The sequence below is a fragment of the Cyanistes caeruleus genome, chromosome 5 (assembly GCF_971803275.1).
Source record: "Cyanistes caeruleus chromosome 5, bCyaCae1.hap1.1, whole genome shotgun sequence".
Taxonomy (NCBI): domain Eukaryota; kingdom Metazoa; phylum Chordata; class Aves; order Passeriformes; family Paridae; genus Cyanistes; species Cyanistes caeruleus.
The window spans coordinates 15,118,619-15,134,948 of record NC_141705.1 but is presented as its reverse complement, the minus strand read 5'-3'; the positions used below and the strand labels follow the sequence as shown (position 1 = coordinate 15,134,948).

Genomic DNA, 16,330 nt, shown 5'->3' with positions numbered 1-16,330 from the left:
GAATCAGGGCTCTTCTCAGATAATCCCTGCTGCAATCAGGAAACCCTCTTTGGTATTGTTTAAAAAAGGTAGTGCTCACTGCTTGGGTGCTGAAATATGCACTTGGTTATCTATTTTATTCTCTCAAACAATTACTGCTAGGCTACTCTCTAACTCCATGGGTGACCTGCCCCTGCCTTTTCAAGAAAAGAGGTATCATGTTTATCCATTCCCAGTTCTCTGAAGCCTTACCTGTCCCTACACACACTGTAGGTCACTGTAAAGGTCACTGGTTCTGAGGTTGCTTCAGCAAGTTCCTTTAAGTGCTTCAAAGTGATTTTCATCAACAAAAACACATCTACCATTCTATCTGTTCTTCCATTCTATCTGTTCTTCCTCCTTGTGGCCTAAATTGCTAGATTAAAGGAAGACACTTCTCAAGTTTACCTCTATTACACCTATACTTCAAAATAATAATATCAAAAAGAAAATCTCAAACTCTGTCAATCTGATGGCCACTTGTTTAACAACAAAACAATACCTTGTACATAAACAAGAACAAGATACAAAACCTACAAGTGGAAGGTTTCACATATACTTAATATAAAATTAATAGACAACTCTAATAAGGGTATCACTTCTGCATTTTCCTAATACAAATATATTAAACTGCACTACTAAACTGAGAGCTGTAATAATTATTTATTATAAGATAACATTGCCAAGAATCTTCCTACAATGCACATGAAATAGCAATTCTCTCCTAAACAAGTGATTTAGCCAGGCTAAATCATATTGTTTGGAATTCCATATAAAGCTTACTACTATATGCTGTTATTTCCTGGGAATAACACACTCTTTGGAACACAATTTCTACTAGCAAGTAATCTCTCTGTGAATCCTGAGGAATATGAGTGCCAGTTGTGCACGGGCAGAGCATTTGTTGTCTTTTTAATACAAAATTAATTTTCTAACAAAGAACATGCTTATACAAAAAAACCACACACCTCAATATAAAATGTGAACAAGGAAATAAAATAAAAACCAATAAAATACAATGACATAGTGTTAATATCCAGCATTTAGCAACTGCACAGTTCAAATTCACATAAAGCTCTATTATAGTGGGAGTTTTATTTATATAAAGCTCCTGTTAGAGTAAATTTTAAATACTTCAAGGCTTCTATAGCAACAGAAGCCATGAACCTCTAAATGACAGAAGTTTCACATGATGTCCATACTACAATGTAAGCAATTTATTACTGTTAAATATATATAATAATAATAAAAACAATAATCAGAACGGCTCCTTTCTGGTTACTAATTCAAACAGTAGCATAATTCTGAAAAATGAAATTGATCCTCAAGAGTGTGCAGACTTTGATTTTTCATGTTTTACATTCACTTTCTTATTATAAGAATAGCAAGATACAATGCATATTTTTACCATTTTATCCAGCCTGATTCCGGGTTTTCTTTCTCTGATGCCTTTTAAGTGCCTTGGATCTGGACTGGGCTCTTCTTGTGATAAAGTAATTTCAGCTTTTGTCTAAGCAAACAAACAACAAAATGTTTAGCTGTAATTGAAACAGAAATAGATCAAAGCCACAATAATTCCCAGGAACTCAACGCTTACTTATATTTGTGCTGGGGACAGAATCTTTGAATTATAAAATCACCTTAAGTGATTTTCCAGATCCATGTATTAATATGCCTTATTAAATTGTACAGCAAACGTACAAAGAAATCCATTTCTTTCAAAATAGTGTAAGAAGATTTTTGACAAAGAGCACAGAAGGAACTTGTAATGATTGTATCATCTGAATTACAAAACAATGATACCTTTTAAGTTACTATCAACAAATTAAATAAAAGCTTTAGAAAAAAATAGCAATACAGAATGTAACTATAGTGATGAACTGAATACTCTCTCAGCTTCAGAAATAAAAAAGCAGATATCCCAACTCAAATTCACATAGCACCAAGCAAGTAAAATGAAGTGGGTTGACTGAGGTCAGTCAAACAGTACTTCTGAAGGATTCTTACCCTTGCTGCTTTTAGTTTCTCCCTCATTCGCTGCCTAACAGAAAGCTCTGCAAAGCTTGTCCTTGATGTAGAAGGAACAGGTGGCAACTCTGAAACAGAGAAAAATGGTAATGTGTTTAAATTTTCTGAAAGACATGTATGGAAAATAAAACCATTTATACCAAAGTCCCATGCTCCAACAAAAAGAACTTGCATGAGAAAATTTGAATGAATTAAGCATTTTTTGGAATTCAGTCCTTAAAAAGTATAATTTAAGTGCCTTTACAATGTAACAGATCTACCTTTCATTATCTGCTATGAACCACTGTAAGAAATGCTTAAGCACACTTTTAGTCCACCATCATTTAGGAAAGAAAAATACATTAAGATAAACCTCCCTACTACTGACTCTTCTCAGAATCATCAAGAGATTTGGGAAAATTCTAAAATTTCCAAATTATACAATTTACTGCCTGTATTTGTAGAAAAGAAACATTCATTGCATTTGGAAACTTTCAAAAGAACAAGATGCAAAATGCAAACGCCCTATTTTGCAGGAATTTTCAGCATCTCCCTTAATCTAACACCTTTAAAAGATTTATTAATTATTTGAATGGTGCAATAGTGTTTATCTGTGTACAGAACACACAAGCAAGAATTCTCAGGAAGTCACATTTGCTCAAAGATGGCCTTTGAAATTTTTTGGAATTGAGAAAAAACTTTAGCAGTTTTTAAAACTTCAGGCTCACAAAAGATTGCAGCACACAGCAAAAAGTCTCTGTCTGCTGGAGATGGAAATGATGAACTTTAATTGCAGTATGAAAGGTGGGTACATACTGGAAAAAAATTTAACTTTTTATTCTAGCACTGGAACTGAGTCTCTTAAAGGTTCCAGTTATGGAACCTTCCCTAGTGCAAGCTTTTAAGTTAAAAAACAAAACCAGACAAACCCCAACCCTCAAAGAAACTCAACCAGAGAACCCCTCCAAACCCAAGTATAAAGACTTTGAAAAAAAATATTTCAAGGAAGAAGCTGGTCTAGAGTAACCTTTAGATTTTCCTCTTGTGTATTTTTTCTACCATTTTATTCTGTTCAGTTAGCATGCAAAAACATATTCTATTTCATTGCAGGATACACATTTCAATTCCATTCTGATAAATGAAAACTAGAAAGCAACAAATTAGATGATCTGAAATCCTTTACAATTCTCTGTAAACAGTTCCAGACAAGCTAGGTGAACAGTGTAAACATGGAAAATCAGGGCAGAAAAAATCTGCTGATATTTAAGCATCAGAACTTATGTTCTGTAAGCAGAATTCTTTATTAATTAATTAATCTGTTCCTTGAGACAACAGGATCATTATCTTTTGTATATATAATGAAAACCATTTTAAGGCTTTGGTAGTTGCATCAAATACTGTGAGATACTGTAATTTTTTGAAAAATGATCACATTAAAAAAAATGGTTTTGTTATTTTATTTCTCTGGACATAGACTTTTGCTCTGCTTATTTGAATGCCAACTAAGTTGTGCTCTTTAAAATATTTCTTTGAAGTGAACAAACTAAAACTGATATCCATGAACACATTACTTTGCAGGATCACCATTACAAGGCTGTATGAAAAAAATCCACACCATGTTTTACATTGGAAGTATGATTATCCTACAGTCGCTCTGTATTTTATGTCAGTAAAAAGTCTGCTGGATAGTCAAACTGAAATTAAACCTGAGAACCTGAAAAGTTCTCAGTAAGTAAGTGTTCTCCCTTGATTTCATCTGCACTCAGAGGGGACCAAAGTCATTGGATCTCTGTGGCTTCAAAGCTCTCTGCCCTGACAGACTCAGAACTTCTGTGAGTATCTCAATGGGTGCAGAAATCAGGCACAAGTCAGATATTAATGCTGTGACCAAGTATCAGTTACTTGAATGAAAACAGGGAATGGTAACTTCCAGCACAGATCCTAGAAATAGTAGAAATAAAAAAAATACTGCTGTATTTTTAATGGATACAACTGCATAAATGCATACACGAACCCAACAATGAAGAAAAAGATACAGCAGTTGTGCTGGCATCACAAGGTAATAACTACCAGAAATGGGTTTTTTATTTAAAGCAATTATTCTTTTGAAACTTATTTACTAGTCTGACTAGTGGACTGACATAGCCATGTCGTTCCATTTAAGAAAGATATAAAGGCATTAAGCACACATATAATTGGATTGGAAAAAATACTGAATTTCTGCAAACAGATTGCATTAAAAAAATAAAGACTGACTGAATGCTTGAAAGACTAGTTCAGAGATTACGCTGAATATTAAGTGAAGAAGTAGCTGATGGACACATTTTGAGAAAATCTTGCCATAGTGGGTTGAGAAGGATAATCATTCCATGCTAGAAGAAAATAAACCACCCATTTGAGGGATGTGACAAATTGATGATTCCAGAAACATTATCTACTTCTCACTTGTTTTAAAATACAGTTCCCTTTTCCTGAAAAAAGCAATGTGGGAGTGTGTATACTTTTAACACCACAAATTTAACCTAATATGGTGACAACTATGTCTATATCTATACCACTACATTATGACAAACTAAAAAGGCTTCAGAATAGAGGTGATGTATTATCACAGGCATTAAAATAAAACCAAAACAAGACAGTGGAGAAAACAGACAATATAGAAGTTTTTAATGGCACCTGCAAAACTGCAGGGGGAAATTACCTTTTTTTTTTTCAAATGGTTAGTTATCACTTGGAAAAAAATGATAATCAGAAATTCATATACAGGTCATCACTCTAACAAAGGAGTGAGAAACTCAAATCTACTCTTACTTTTAACTGGGCAACACAATAGCTAAGAACACTGTCAGCATATTCAAAACTATAACATAAAGGACAGGGAAATTTAAATTATTTAAAAATCTGTCAAACTGAATACTGGAGAGGTGGAGGGACTTAAATTTTGAATAGATACATGTAGGCTTCAGCTCAAGGTGTAGTCTACTTCAAAACGTGAGAGTTTCAAAAAACCCGACCAAATAGATGGGTAAATTATACTGCAATTAAGTAAACCAATGCTATGGTCTATCCAGAATACCACGTGCTGTACTTTTCACTTGATCATGTAAAATTTGCAAAATTACAGGTATTTTGGAAGCAGAAGTAACAGGGCAAAATACTTAACAAAACAAAACATCACATAGGGAAACTAGCAACTAGTTTTCTTCTGAAGAGTACTGCTGAGCTATCCTGCTTATTCTTGGAAAATGAGCTTCTGTAAAAGAAAATAGCCATCACTAGAGGGTGCCTCAATTTCCCCATGCAATCAATTCTGAAAATTGTTTGGACTCCATCTGTCAACAGCATAGCACTTCCTAGCATAAGTTGGCACAGTGAGACTCAAAAAACATTCCGAAGAAAAGTATACAGACCCTGAAGAGCTGGAAACATCCCTAAATTGTAAATGTCTTTAAAAAATTTTTGTCTGTACCATATTTTGTTAAAATGTGTTCAAGGACAATACATACATTTTATTTTGATAAAACCTGGCATTGATGAAAACTAAGTATGTTTGTACTTCACCAGATTTTCATTCTACTGATTTTTTAATATTCTGCTCTTAATTAGCTCTTTTACTATATTTACCTATATTTAGGTAAACCATAAACCCATGCAGAAAGATCAGACATCTGTTTCTAGCAGTTTCCCACTACCACATCACTCTCTTACACCCTCCTACTTTGTAGGAGTATTTAATGTGTGACAGTAAAAATAGCATGTCAATAAATCTATACATCTTCATACCCATAAGAAACACTTCAAGCACAAATCATGAGGTTTACAGTATCATTAGGGCTGGAAGACACCTCTGGAGATCATCCAGTCCAACCCCTACGGCAAGGCAGGGTCACCTAGAGCAGCTTGCACAGGATCATGTCCTGGTGGGTTTTGAATATCTCTGGAGTGGGAGACTCCACGACCTCAATAGGCAGCATTTTCCAGTGCTTTGCCATCCTCTCTGTAAAGTAAGTTCCTTCTCATGTTGAAGTGAAACTTTTCTTTTTGTTTATGACCATTGCTCCATGTCCTGTCGCTAGGAACCACTGAAAAGTCTGGCACCATCCTCTTGGCACCTGCATTAATGAGATCCCTTCTCAGTCCTCTCCAGACTAAACAGGCACAGCTTCCACAGTCTCTCTCCATAAGTGAAATAGGCCAGACTCCTCAGTATCATGGCCCTCCACTGAACCCTCTCCAGTAGCTCCATGTCTTTCTTAGTACTGAAGAGCCCACAGCTGGACATGGCACTCCAGAAGTGGCCTCCCTAGGGCCGAGCAGAGGGAGAAGATCACCTCCCTGGCCACACTATTCCTGATGCATCCCAGGACACCACTGGCCCTCCTGGCACACGGGAACTGCTGGCTCATGGACAGTTTGCCACCCACTAGGTCCTCTTCAGCAGAGCTGCTCTTTAGTAGATCAGTCCCCAGCCTGTGCTGGTACTTGGGGTTATTCCTCCCCAGGTGCAGGACCCTACACTTGCCCTTGCTGAGCCTCAATCAGTTTCCCTCTGCCCAACTCTGCAGCCTCTCAAGGTCCCACTGAATGGCAGCACGGCCTTCAGCCACTCCCCCAGTTTTGTACCACCACAAAACGTGCTGGGAGTACATCCTCTCCCATTGTCCAGGTTGTTGATAAACAAATTGAATAAGACTGGACTCACAATTTATCCCTGGGGAATGCTACAGACTACTTCTGCTCCACTGATCACACCTGTCTGAGCTCCGCCATTCAGCCAGCTCACTGTGCATTCATCTAACCCACATTTCCTGAGCTCACCTGAAGGGTATCACTGGAGACAGTGCAAACCCCTTGTGAAGTCAAGACAAACACCCATTGCTCTCCCCTCATTGATCCACCCTGCTATGCCATGATAGGCAGCTATCAGATTGATTTTGCCACGGTAGAGCCATGCTGACTACTCCAGATGACCTTCTTTTCTTCAACATGCTTGGTGATGACCCCTGCAATGATCTGTTCCATCACCTTCCCAGGGATGGAGACAAGGCTGACTGGCCAGTGCACGTTCAATTTTATAAATACCGCACGTCTACATGAATATATCTGCAAAACGTAAGGGCATCTCACAATCTAACCATATTTCAGTGCGATAGGAACACGTCTTTCGAGTGCAGCGCTGCCGGTCCGCTCGCAGCCCGAGCTGCTGGGCAGTGACACGCACAGACCCCCGCGGACCCCTCGGATGCCAGCAGGCCCGGGGAAGCCCCCGAGGAGCAGACAGGCCGCGCCCCACGCTCCTCCCGCAGCAGCGCTGCCGCCTGTGGCCGCAGGGAGCCTCGGAGCGGCGCCGCGGCCCAAGGAGCAGCGCAGGGACTCGACACCGACGGGCCGGCAGCCGGAGGGCCCGCGGCCGCCGCTGGGAGTCACTCACCGCGCACAGCCTGGGGGCTGTCGCTGGGCCGTGCTGCCGACATGGTCCTGCCGCTGCGCTCCGCCCGCGGCCTGGGCAGCCCCGGCAGCACAAGGCAAGGCGATGGCGGTGGCGATGGCGATGGCGGTGGCGATGGCGGTGGCGGTGGCGATGGCGGTGGCGGTGGCGGTGGCGGTGGCGATGGCGCGGCCGGGCCGGGAGCGGGCCCCGGGCCGCAGCGGGGCGCGGCGAGCGCGCGTGCGCGGGGCGCCGGCGGCGCGCGCGGGCCGGGAGCGCGCGGCAGCGGCCGGGGACAGGCGGACAGAGGCACGGACGCACGGACGGACGGACAGCTGGACCAGCTTCACGCCGGCATATTTGATATAAACAAATAGACATATCTGCCTTATCTCTACGGTTCATCTCCTCGTACCGTAGGGGTTTGGGCTTCTCCCTCCTGAAGTTTTACTGTCTAAACATGATTGCCTTAAAAGCTGTTCTGCAGATGAGAAAAGGGAATAACTTCGTGGTTTTGCAACCTAAATATATTTAACGAATAATTTGAAGATAATTTAATCAGCTAAGTGTGGATCAGTACCAAACAGAATTTGAAAAAACACAAATCCAAGACACATGAAGGGTGCCTACTTCCAGCAGCGGTACTTAGAGTTGCAGTCTATTTGCACAGAAATAAATTGTGCAGATCTGAACGAATTAGAATGGTACTAACAGATGAGAAGAGCCTAAAAGAGAGTTTTGGCTTACTTATTTCACTTTTACAGCTATATATAGAAGATTCCTGTTATTCTCAGTGGAAAATAATCACATACCATGTTTGTCTCTATGAACTGTACACTAACCCCCATGATTATCATGGGGATTCTTCACTGCTCTTCATCTGGGCAGTGGCTGACACCTGGCTGTCACAAGCAGCACAGGAATTACTCATGAGAGATATGCTGCAATATGTGCATAATGATCATGAAAGACATTCCATCTAACATTTTTCCCCGAAACACTTAGATTATGCTATTTCACATACAGGCTTAGTACACTGAAAAACCCTTATTGTTTTCATAAAGGAATGATTAAAAATATATGTTTACATTTAATTATTCAATATAATAGTGAATAATGTGGGCCTGTACCTGCTGTATGAACACTCTTGTTTGGGTTTTTTTTTACATAAACAACCCATCTGTGATCCATAAAACCCACTGCAATATTCAGATCACAGGGACACATTCAATCCCTTTTCTCCCCACTTTCAGTGTTGGGCTGAAATCACTTCTACCCACCAAATTACTTGGTTTTGTTTGCACTAGAAGTGGCTGTATGAGGTTACAAGCATTGGGGAAAGTTTTACATTTATATCTACACAAATCAATTTGTTGCTACTGTTACTTCAGGTTCCTGTCCTGCTTTATCTTTCACAGATGGAAAAATGGCCATGGCCATGCTTGTTCCTGGCACAAAGCTTGTGCCAACGTAGCGTGCAAAACCCAAGGGCCAATGTACTGTGCTCACACATGAAGTAAATCACAACAGCATAGCGTAATCTGGGTTTTAAAATCCCCATGAAACAACTTATGGGAGTAAAATGTGGGGCCTTTTTGTGTACCTGGCTAAATCTTCTGTGGCAGGAGGGTTAACTGAGGCTGACACAGGTCACCTGTGGTTTCCTTGATGCTTCTTTGTACTGGGTATGTACAGGATCATGCTTCAAAAAGTGCTTCCAGCCCAGCCTAGAAGATGCAGAGTAATATTCATGTCTCTCCTTATCTCTCTTAGGAGACACGTGATGAGAAAGAAGTTATCTCCTGCCTGAGGCTTAGCTTTACCAACTACTGGCCTCAAGTATTATCAGATTTCTAAACATGTCTGAACTAGCACAGGGAGCTGAACTCACCCTAAGCAAGTGGCTTTCTTAAACAAATGTAACTCCCTCCCAAACCATCTGTGTATTTGCCTCAGCATCGCTTCCTTCAGTACCTCTCACCAGGCTGAGGGTTATGGACCTATAAATGGCCACATTTCCCTGCTGCTGGCAAGGCTTATCAAATGCCCTCTTCACAGCACAAAAAGTACAACACTGCAAGAAGCAGCAGCCTTTTTATCACTTGGCACATAAATCTCTTTTTCATATCAAGCTTTATGTATCAATTTTAAAGTCTTTCCTAAAGGCACATGCAAATGTAGAACACTGAGAACATTGAATAAATGCTTTATGGCAGCTTTCTTTAAAAATTTGGTAGCATTTCTTAAAGTTAAGTACTATAACAGACACTTTAAAATGTAATAAACAACTGGATGCAAGAACTATAAAGCTCTCCAGTAGTTCAGAGGTGGTTTCCAAGCACTGAAAACTAACAACAGAAACACGGAGAAGTTTCTCACACTGCTCTTTAAAAAAAATAAATTATTGCATCAAAATTACCTAGAAAATAATTTTGAGGATTTTGTGTTAGTTAAGTCTGTCTCATTCACGAAAGTACACTAAATTCAGTGACACTGAAACAGAGCTTAAGGAAAATGTTTGCTTCCTACCTGGGTTTTCTTATACAACAGCTCTTGGATCACAGACAAGAGCCAAACACCACACTCTCTCTAAAAGCAGTGCCTTGGCTTTGCGGTTAAAGAGAAAGAATCAGATTTCCTTCTTAAACCACTAAAACACTTCTGGCAAGCTTCTTTTTGTAAACAATTTCATCTATGGTAAAAGTGAAATCATAAATAAAATATGGAGAGGATTCAGCTCCAGAAGACCATTTCACTTACTGCAGTGATTTTAAAAAGCTAATATCCACAGTATATTTTTACAGGGTCAAGGCTGGTTATTTCAGGCTGAAATGCAGTAAAATAGTCACTCATCCTAAATTTAAGTATCTAACTTTGCTAAATTATCTGACTTAATTTCTGTGTACTTCTAAAGTGGAGGAGTGGCACAGACCTTCTTGGGACTTGTGTGAACCAGAGCAGTGATTCCTAAATACCAATCATTTATAGAAGAGACTGGTTCATTCTGTTGGCTAAAGAGTCTAATTCAGACTATATGACAGCATTCCAGCAAGTCATTTTTTTTTTTTTTAGGTTAGTTTAGAAATCCTTAATTTCACTCTGAAAAAAAATCCCTGGAAGCTTCATGGATAAATCCTTGAAGTTGATGGTTAGTAGCCAGTTGTTTTCCTAGTGCTGTCTGTGTTCCAATGCATTAAAGTACTTGGAGTAACTACTGGAGATGCATTAGGGGAACAACACTGTCCCTTGTATTCTTTACAGGGGACCTTTACAAATCAGCATCAGCCTCAACAAACCTCTTAGCATGTCATTTGAGGGAAAAATTACAGGAAACATAGCAGAGTTAAAAAGATATATAATCTCTCAGAAGCTGTTATTGGCAAACAGGCTTTTTGCTGCTCCAGGGTTAAAAAATGTGTCAGTAAATACTCAGAGTAAGTAAATGCTCCTTTTCACTTTCTTCTGAGCCTAGAGATAACACTTCATTAAAAGTAGTCAAAGAAAAATCACTGCTGGTACATTTCCTTAATGCAATTCACTCATTTCTGAAAATACCACCTAGCAAAAAATTCACTTAAGAGCCCACTGAGAACCATGGTTCATTTATATTTTTCAAGAATTTGATACTTTTGAACTTTTGTTAAGATGGCATAAACAAGGTTATTCTACCACAGAGATGATTTTACAAATTCTGCTTTGTATTTTGTATTGGATTTAGGATTTAGGACAGGTTCTTTAAAGCTGAAAAGAAACAAATTTATTATTTTTTACTTTGGTGTAAGTAGAATCACTCCAGGATTCATTTAAGTGTCCTTAAAAATTTCAATATCTTTTATATATTTAAGTGTATTGAATTTGGAGGCATGAGGCATAGCCCATTTTAATATATTACAAAATTTTCAACCAAGTTACTTCATTTGAAGTTGTTCCAGGCGGAGCTTGAGCAATGCTTTATGGAAGATCTGCCAACAGACCCTTCCATCATTATCAGGGTACTTCTCTGTTCTCATCAATCCACATCTTCCTTCTAATTTTGAGACATATAAATAGCCAAAGTAAATTATGCCATTTTTTGCACTTAGCAGATTGTTCTTGAAGAGCAGACATCTTATTTAACTGTTGCCATCTCGAAGTTAAAGGCTAACCTAAGTTAGATACAGGTGGTGTGAAGACATGGGTGCCTCCTGATTCCTCCTTTTATAAGTCTCTAATACAGGGTCATCCAAGCAGAGATTTACCCCACCTATTTCTTTGCAGTGGTAACAGGAGAGCCAGTAACTAATTTAACCTACACAGTGGTCTTTGAACTTCTAGAAATTAAAGTCAGGTAAGAGAAATTTTACACTAATTCTTGCTGCTGCAAGAACAATCTGCAAGGAGGAAAAATCTCTTACAGCTCTTCCAGCAGGTTGCTGCCAAAATTATACCAAAATTATACTCAGAATTGAGGAATATGAGCCAAATAATCCAAGACACTTTTCTCTTTGTGAATATTTGCTATTAAATATTATATGTGTATAATATGTCTAATTTTTCTTTTCCCTTAGGTAGTAAATTTCATTAATTGATCTGATGTATGCAGCTAGGACAAAACCAGGTATCAGTGACCAAGGATTTAGTGACAGTATTTTGAAATTTCTTCCTGTGGATGTGAGGAAGAACTATACCTCTGAAATTCAGAAATACTGACGTAATCTCAGTTGGGAGTGCTGACCTAAGTTGTCCAGAAAAATGTATATGGCCTCTAAATGCTCTCTGAGCTGAAGTCTAGATAGCTTATACTGAAAGGAATAAATTGCTTCTTGAAAGCATTACTCATTGGTAAAGATAGTGGTATATTGCTTTCTCAACTCTATTTTTTTCCTGTTTACTTTCATGTATTATTTCTTGGATGGGACTCATCAGCTACTGAAAGACATCTCCGAAGCAAGCCACATTTCCACATACAACTGAAGTTCCTGCTGACCAAACTGCTTAGTACAGCATTGGTATAATTATTCTGAATATTAATTACCTGCCAATGGATAAATAAATCAATAAGTAAACCCATCAGTGAAAAGTAATTAATTCAGTAAATATCTTAGTAAATGAATATGAACAGAACCTAGTGGGTGACCTGTGGAAGGTAAATAGAGTATTAAATGAACTGCAACAACTAATGTAACATACTTGGTAGGAAATAAGTTTCTTCCAGTTTTGTATATTCTTGCTTATCCTAATAGTACCTAAATGGTGTTAGGTAGATTTAAAAAGATTTGAAGAATGTAGATAATGTCCCCAGTATTGATGTCCATTAGTAATTATTTCTTCTATATTGTCTCAGCATTGTAAAACATTGAGGACCTATTGCTCCTGAAAAAAAACCACTCTAAGCATATGAACATGAATACCAGTAGTCAAGCAAGTTAGAGTATTTATTCTATGTGACATACTCATAAAAATTTGAAAGTGTAGATAAGTGTTTAATTAATTATCTAGGTTAAAAATATTCAGCAGTGGAATGAACATGGGACTAACTTCTTCCTTAATGTCACTCTACCACGTAAAAAGAAAGTCTGAAAGAGCAGAATACTGTGGAGATCTGTTTTGATTCAAATAACTTTATTTTTACTTATTTATCTTTACATACATATATCCCAAGTGTATATATATATATATATATATATATACACACATAAACATATATATATATATATATATATACATACATACATATATATATACACATATATACATACATATATATATATATATATATATATATAACTTAAGAATCTCTGGAATACTGATGTTCTTAATATTGTTTGATGGTTTCCTGATGGTTTGAGGTTTGTATGAGTTCTTGAAGCTTTGATCAGGAGCCCAAGTGTTGGTACTGCAGTAAAGACATGCTTCCTCCTGGGAGGCACTTATTTCTCTCTGTGGACTGTAGGCAAGGAGTAGATGACTAATTTGATCTGGATGTCTAATTTTATATGTCATTATGGCATGTGTAGAACGACCAATATATTGTGTAGAAACCACTGATTAATTTCAAATTCAAATTTGACCATGAAGAAATTTTGATCTTTATTATCCTACAATGTTTTGGAAACAACCAGATCTCTCTGTGTACTTGTGTGAATTGTGGGAAGACATCAGCCCAAGATATTTTCCATATAAATTCAAATTTAGACAGATAAATACGCCAAATGCAATATCATGTCATCAAATATGATATATTTTCAAATAACATACTAGCAATAGCAATGATTTACTTTAGGATAATGTCTTGAGACCCTTAATGAGGGCAGGGACACATGGTACTTGTATACATGTGTCGTCCATATGTGTAGTAGAAGTATTCTTCTTGTCAAAACCTATAGAAATAATCCAACAGAATTACTTATTTGTAATTCCTCATGCCAAAATATTAAACTGTTCAAAAAAGTATAGAATCCAAATGGGAAAACTTTGAGAAGCTAAAGTTACTTTTCTATCATTGTACAAATATAAATCTAAAATTGCTAAGAAAAGGAAAGCAATAACTCTTGGTTTACTTATTCCCATGGCGTTATTTTCAACATGGGTGTGGTTAAAATATTGGATTCAATTTTACAGATTTTACATGTGAGAAGTTTGCTTATAGTTTGGATTGCAACCAGGAATATTTCACTATAAAGCTGTATATTTTCTCTGTTTAATTGAGAAAAATTAGTTTTGTCTGAAAATTTCCAGTTGTATTATAACTACAATACATTTTTGTAGAGTCTGGAGAAAATCAGTCATAGTCTTTCCTTAAGGCTGGGTTTATCAGATTTTCCAGTTCTAATAAAACTGATTTGTTACTGATTCAAATGCCATAACCCTATTTCCATATTTTATAAGATAATCTAATTAAAAGCTTCTATTAGTTTTAATAATAATAATTATATCATAATATCTAATAATTTATCTAATAATTTAATAATAATAATTTATCTAATTTAAAATTTAAATTTATAATTTAAAAGTTCTATTAGTTGCTTTTTCTGCATGATACATATTTGGGTCCAGCTCTGCATCTATTGAATTATGCTTCCTGGAAGTCATGGGCTCAATATGATCCTTGTTCTGTCCTGTGGAATTCAGTGCAGGCAGCACTCAGCAATGCTGATGGTCTTTGTGCCTCAGATAGGCACAGATGGCTGTGAGGCATCGGCATCAATCATAATTGTAAATGATGATTGGACTGCATTTTGCACTCATATTGTCCTTAATTTGCAGATGTATAAATGATTGCACAGCAGGGTGATAAACCCAATCTCCAAGTGTTCTCTTCCATATTTTTCACAGAAAGCCGCCCCTGTGTGACACTAATAAATTAGATGTCTAGTTAGAAAAATAATCTGCTATTGTCTTCTATCAGACATCTCTCACTGTCAAATAAAATAATGGTTGTACAAGCATTGCCAGTTTGATTTGTGGTCAGGGCTTTGCACCTGTACACTGCATAAAGCAGCAGTCATGTACTCACAGCCATGAGTGCTGATGTGGGAGGAAGCGAGAGCATGGGTACAGAGCGCACACACTGATGCTCCATACATAACCATCGTGTTGGTTCTGCAACCTCAGCAGCAATTTTGTGTCATTTTGTCTGGTTGTAACTTTTTTAATCCCTCAAGTATACAGAAAAACTGTAGAAATTTCCTTCTGCCTTGGTCATAATAAAGTGGGTTCAATAGCTGTGCAACACAGACCACTAACATTTAACATTATCTGAATAAGTGTTAGAATATATCAGCTCTCTGTAAATCTGGGATGGAAAGATTGGAAATTCTTGGAAAATAAAGAGGACCCAATGAAAGATTGTTGTCTTGACTGTTGTTGAATGCTGGAGAACTTGTGATGTTCCTAGATATTTTTACAATGATTGGTTGCTGCCACTGGTAAAATGGATTCCTCATTTTCAGTGGGGATTGATACAGTTTCTCACCAATGGACCTTGCTGTGCTCCTATCTGATAGAGGGGAGTGCCAGGTACTACCAGATGTTTTATCTGCAGATGAGTGCAAATGGTGATTAAATCAACTATTAACCTCATTGACAAGAAAAGGAAATTGACTTTTTTACATCTCTTGTGTAATCCCCACAAATAGAAGTATAAGCATTTTTTGAAACTTTAAAGTAAGTTTTTGAAACACTGACAGAAGTAGTTGCTTCCTAGGTAACCACTATTCATCTCTGTTTTTAATTCCATTTATCATACATCCAAAGGGTGGTAGCAACAGCCTACTTCTATTACTCCTATTTAGCTGATAATCCATGAGGTCCCATGTACTTTTTCCAAGTTCATTGTTTTGCTGAATGCAGTTTTTCATCTTGTGTGTGACCTACATTTATATCATTGCATTTGGCCACATTGAAATATAACTTCTGCTTTAATGATGTGACTCACTTAGTTTCATATAATTTACCCTGATTACTGATTACTGTCCTGTTATTTTTGGGCATCCACAATTACTTTCAGCAAAAAGTTTATACTTTTTTCCACATTTCTTATAAAGATAGTAGATAGAATTTAAAGAGTAGCAAAAACACTCAGAATTACACTGAAAATACCCACTGAATACTATGTCCAAGTTTTCAGATCAGCCAGTTTTTAATTTCTTTATATGTTTGATAACTTTTTTCTAGTCTTTTATGGCTGCTATTGAGTAGTCCTCAGCTAGTACAAATCTTCATGTACTTATTGGGAGGTTGGTTAGTTATGGATGCTATGTGTTGCTGTAAATATCAGATGGGACTGTTCTTGTGACCTGTGCAGTAGCATCCTGAAATAGTCATTCCTATTTTATTCCTCTCCTATCTGTTTTTAATGTGTTGCCTGTCTTAAAATGATCAAAAATGATATTGCAG

The 16,330-nt window shown here is 37.5% G+C and overlaps 1 protein-coding gene across 6 annotated transcripts in view; it reads right to left on the bottom strand.

Moving 5' to 3' along the window:
* CC2D2A (coiled-coil and C2 domain containing 2A) overlaps positions 1 to 7,726 on the bottom strand; it is a 53,901-nt gene extending 46,175 nt beyond the window's left edge. For 2 of the 6 annotated variants that reach the window (XM_086890258.1, XM_086890260.1), the window contains exons 1-3: positions 7,457 to 7,726; positions 2,026 to 2,114; positions 1,427 to 1,528 (exon numbers count right to left, since the gene is read on the bottom strand). In XM_086890258.1, the coding sequence (XP_086746384.1) occupies positions 1,427 to 1,528; positions 2,026 to 2,114; positions 7,457 to 7,499 (234 nt within the window). In that variant the 5' untranslated portion in view covers positions 7,500 to 7,726. Of the gene's footprint in view, positions 1 to 231; positions 395 to 1,426; positions 1,529 to 2,025; positions 2,115 to 7,456 lie in introns of those variants that run through there. The other 4 variants (XM_086890259.1, XM_086890262.1, XM_086890264.1 and 1 more) reach the window with 4 other exon arrangements.
* Between the last annotated feature and the right edge of the window lie 8,604 nt (positions 7,727 to 16,330).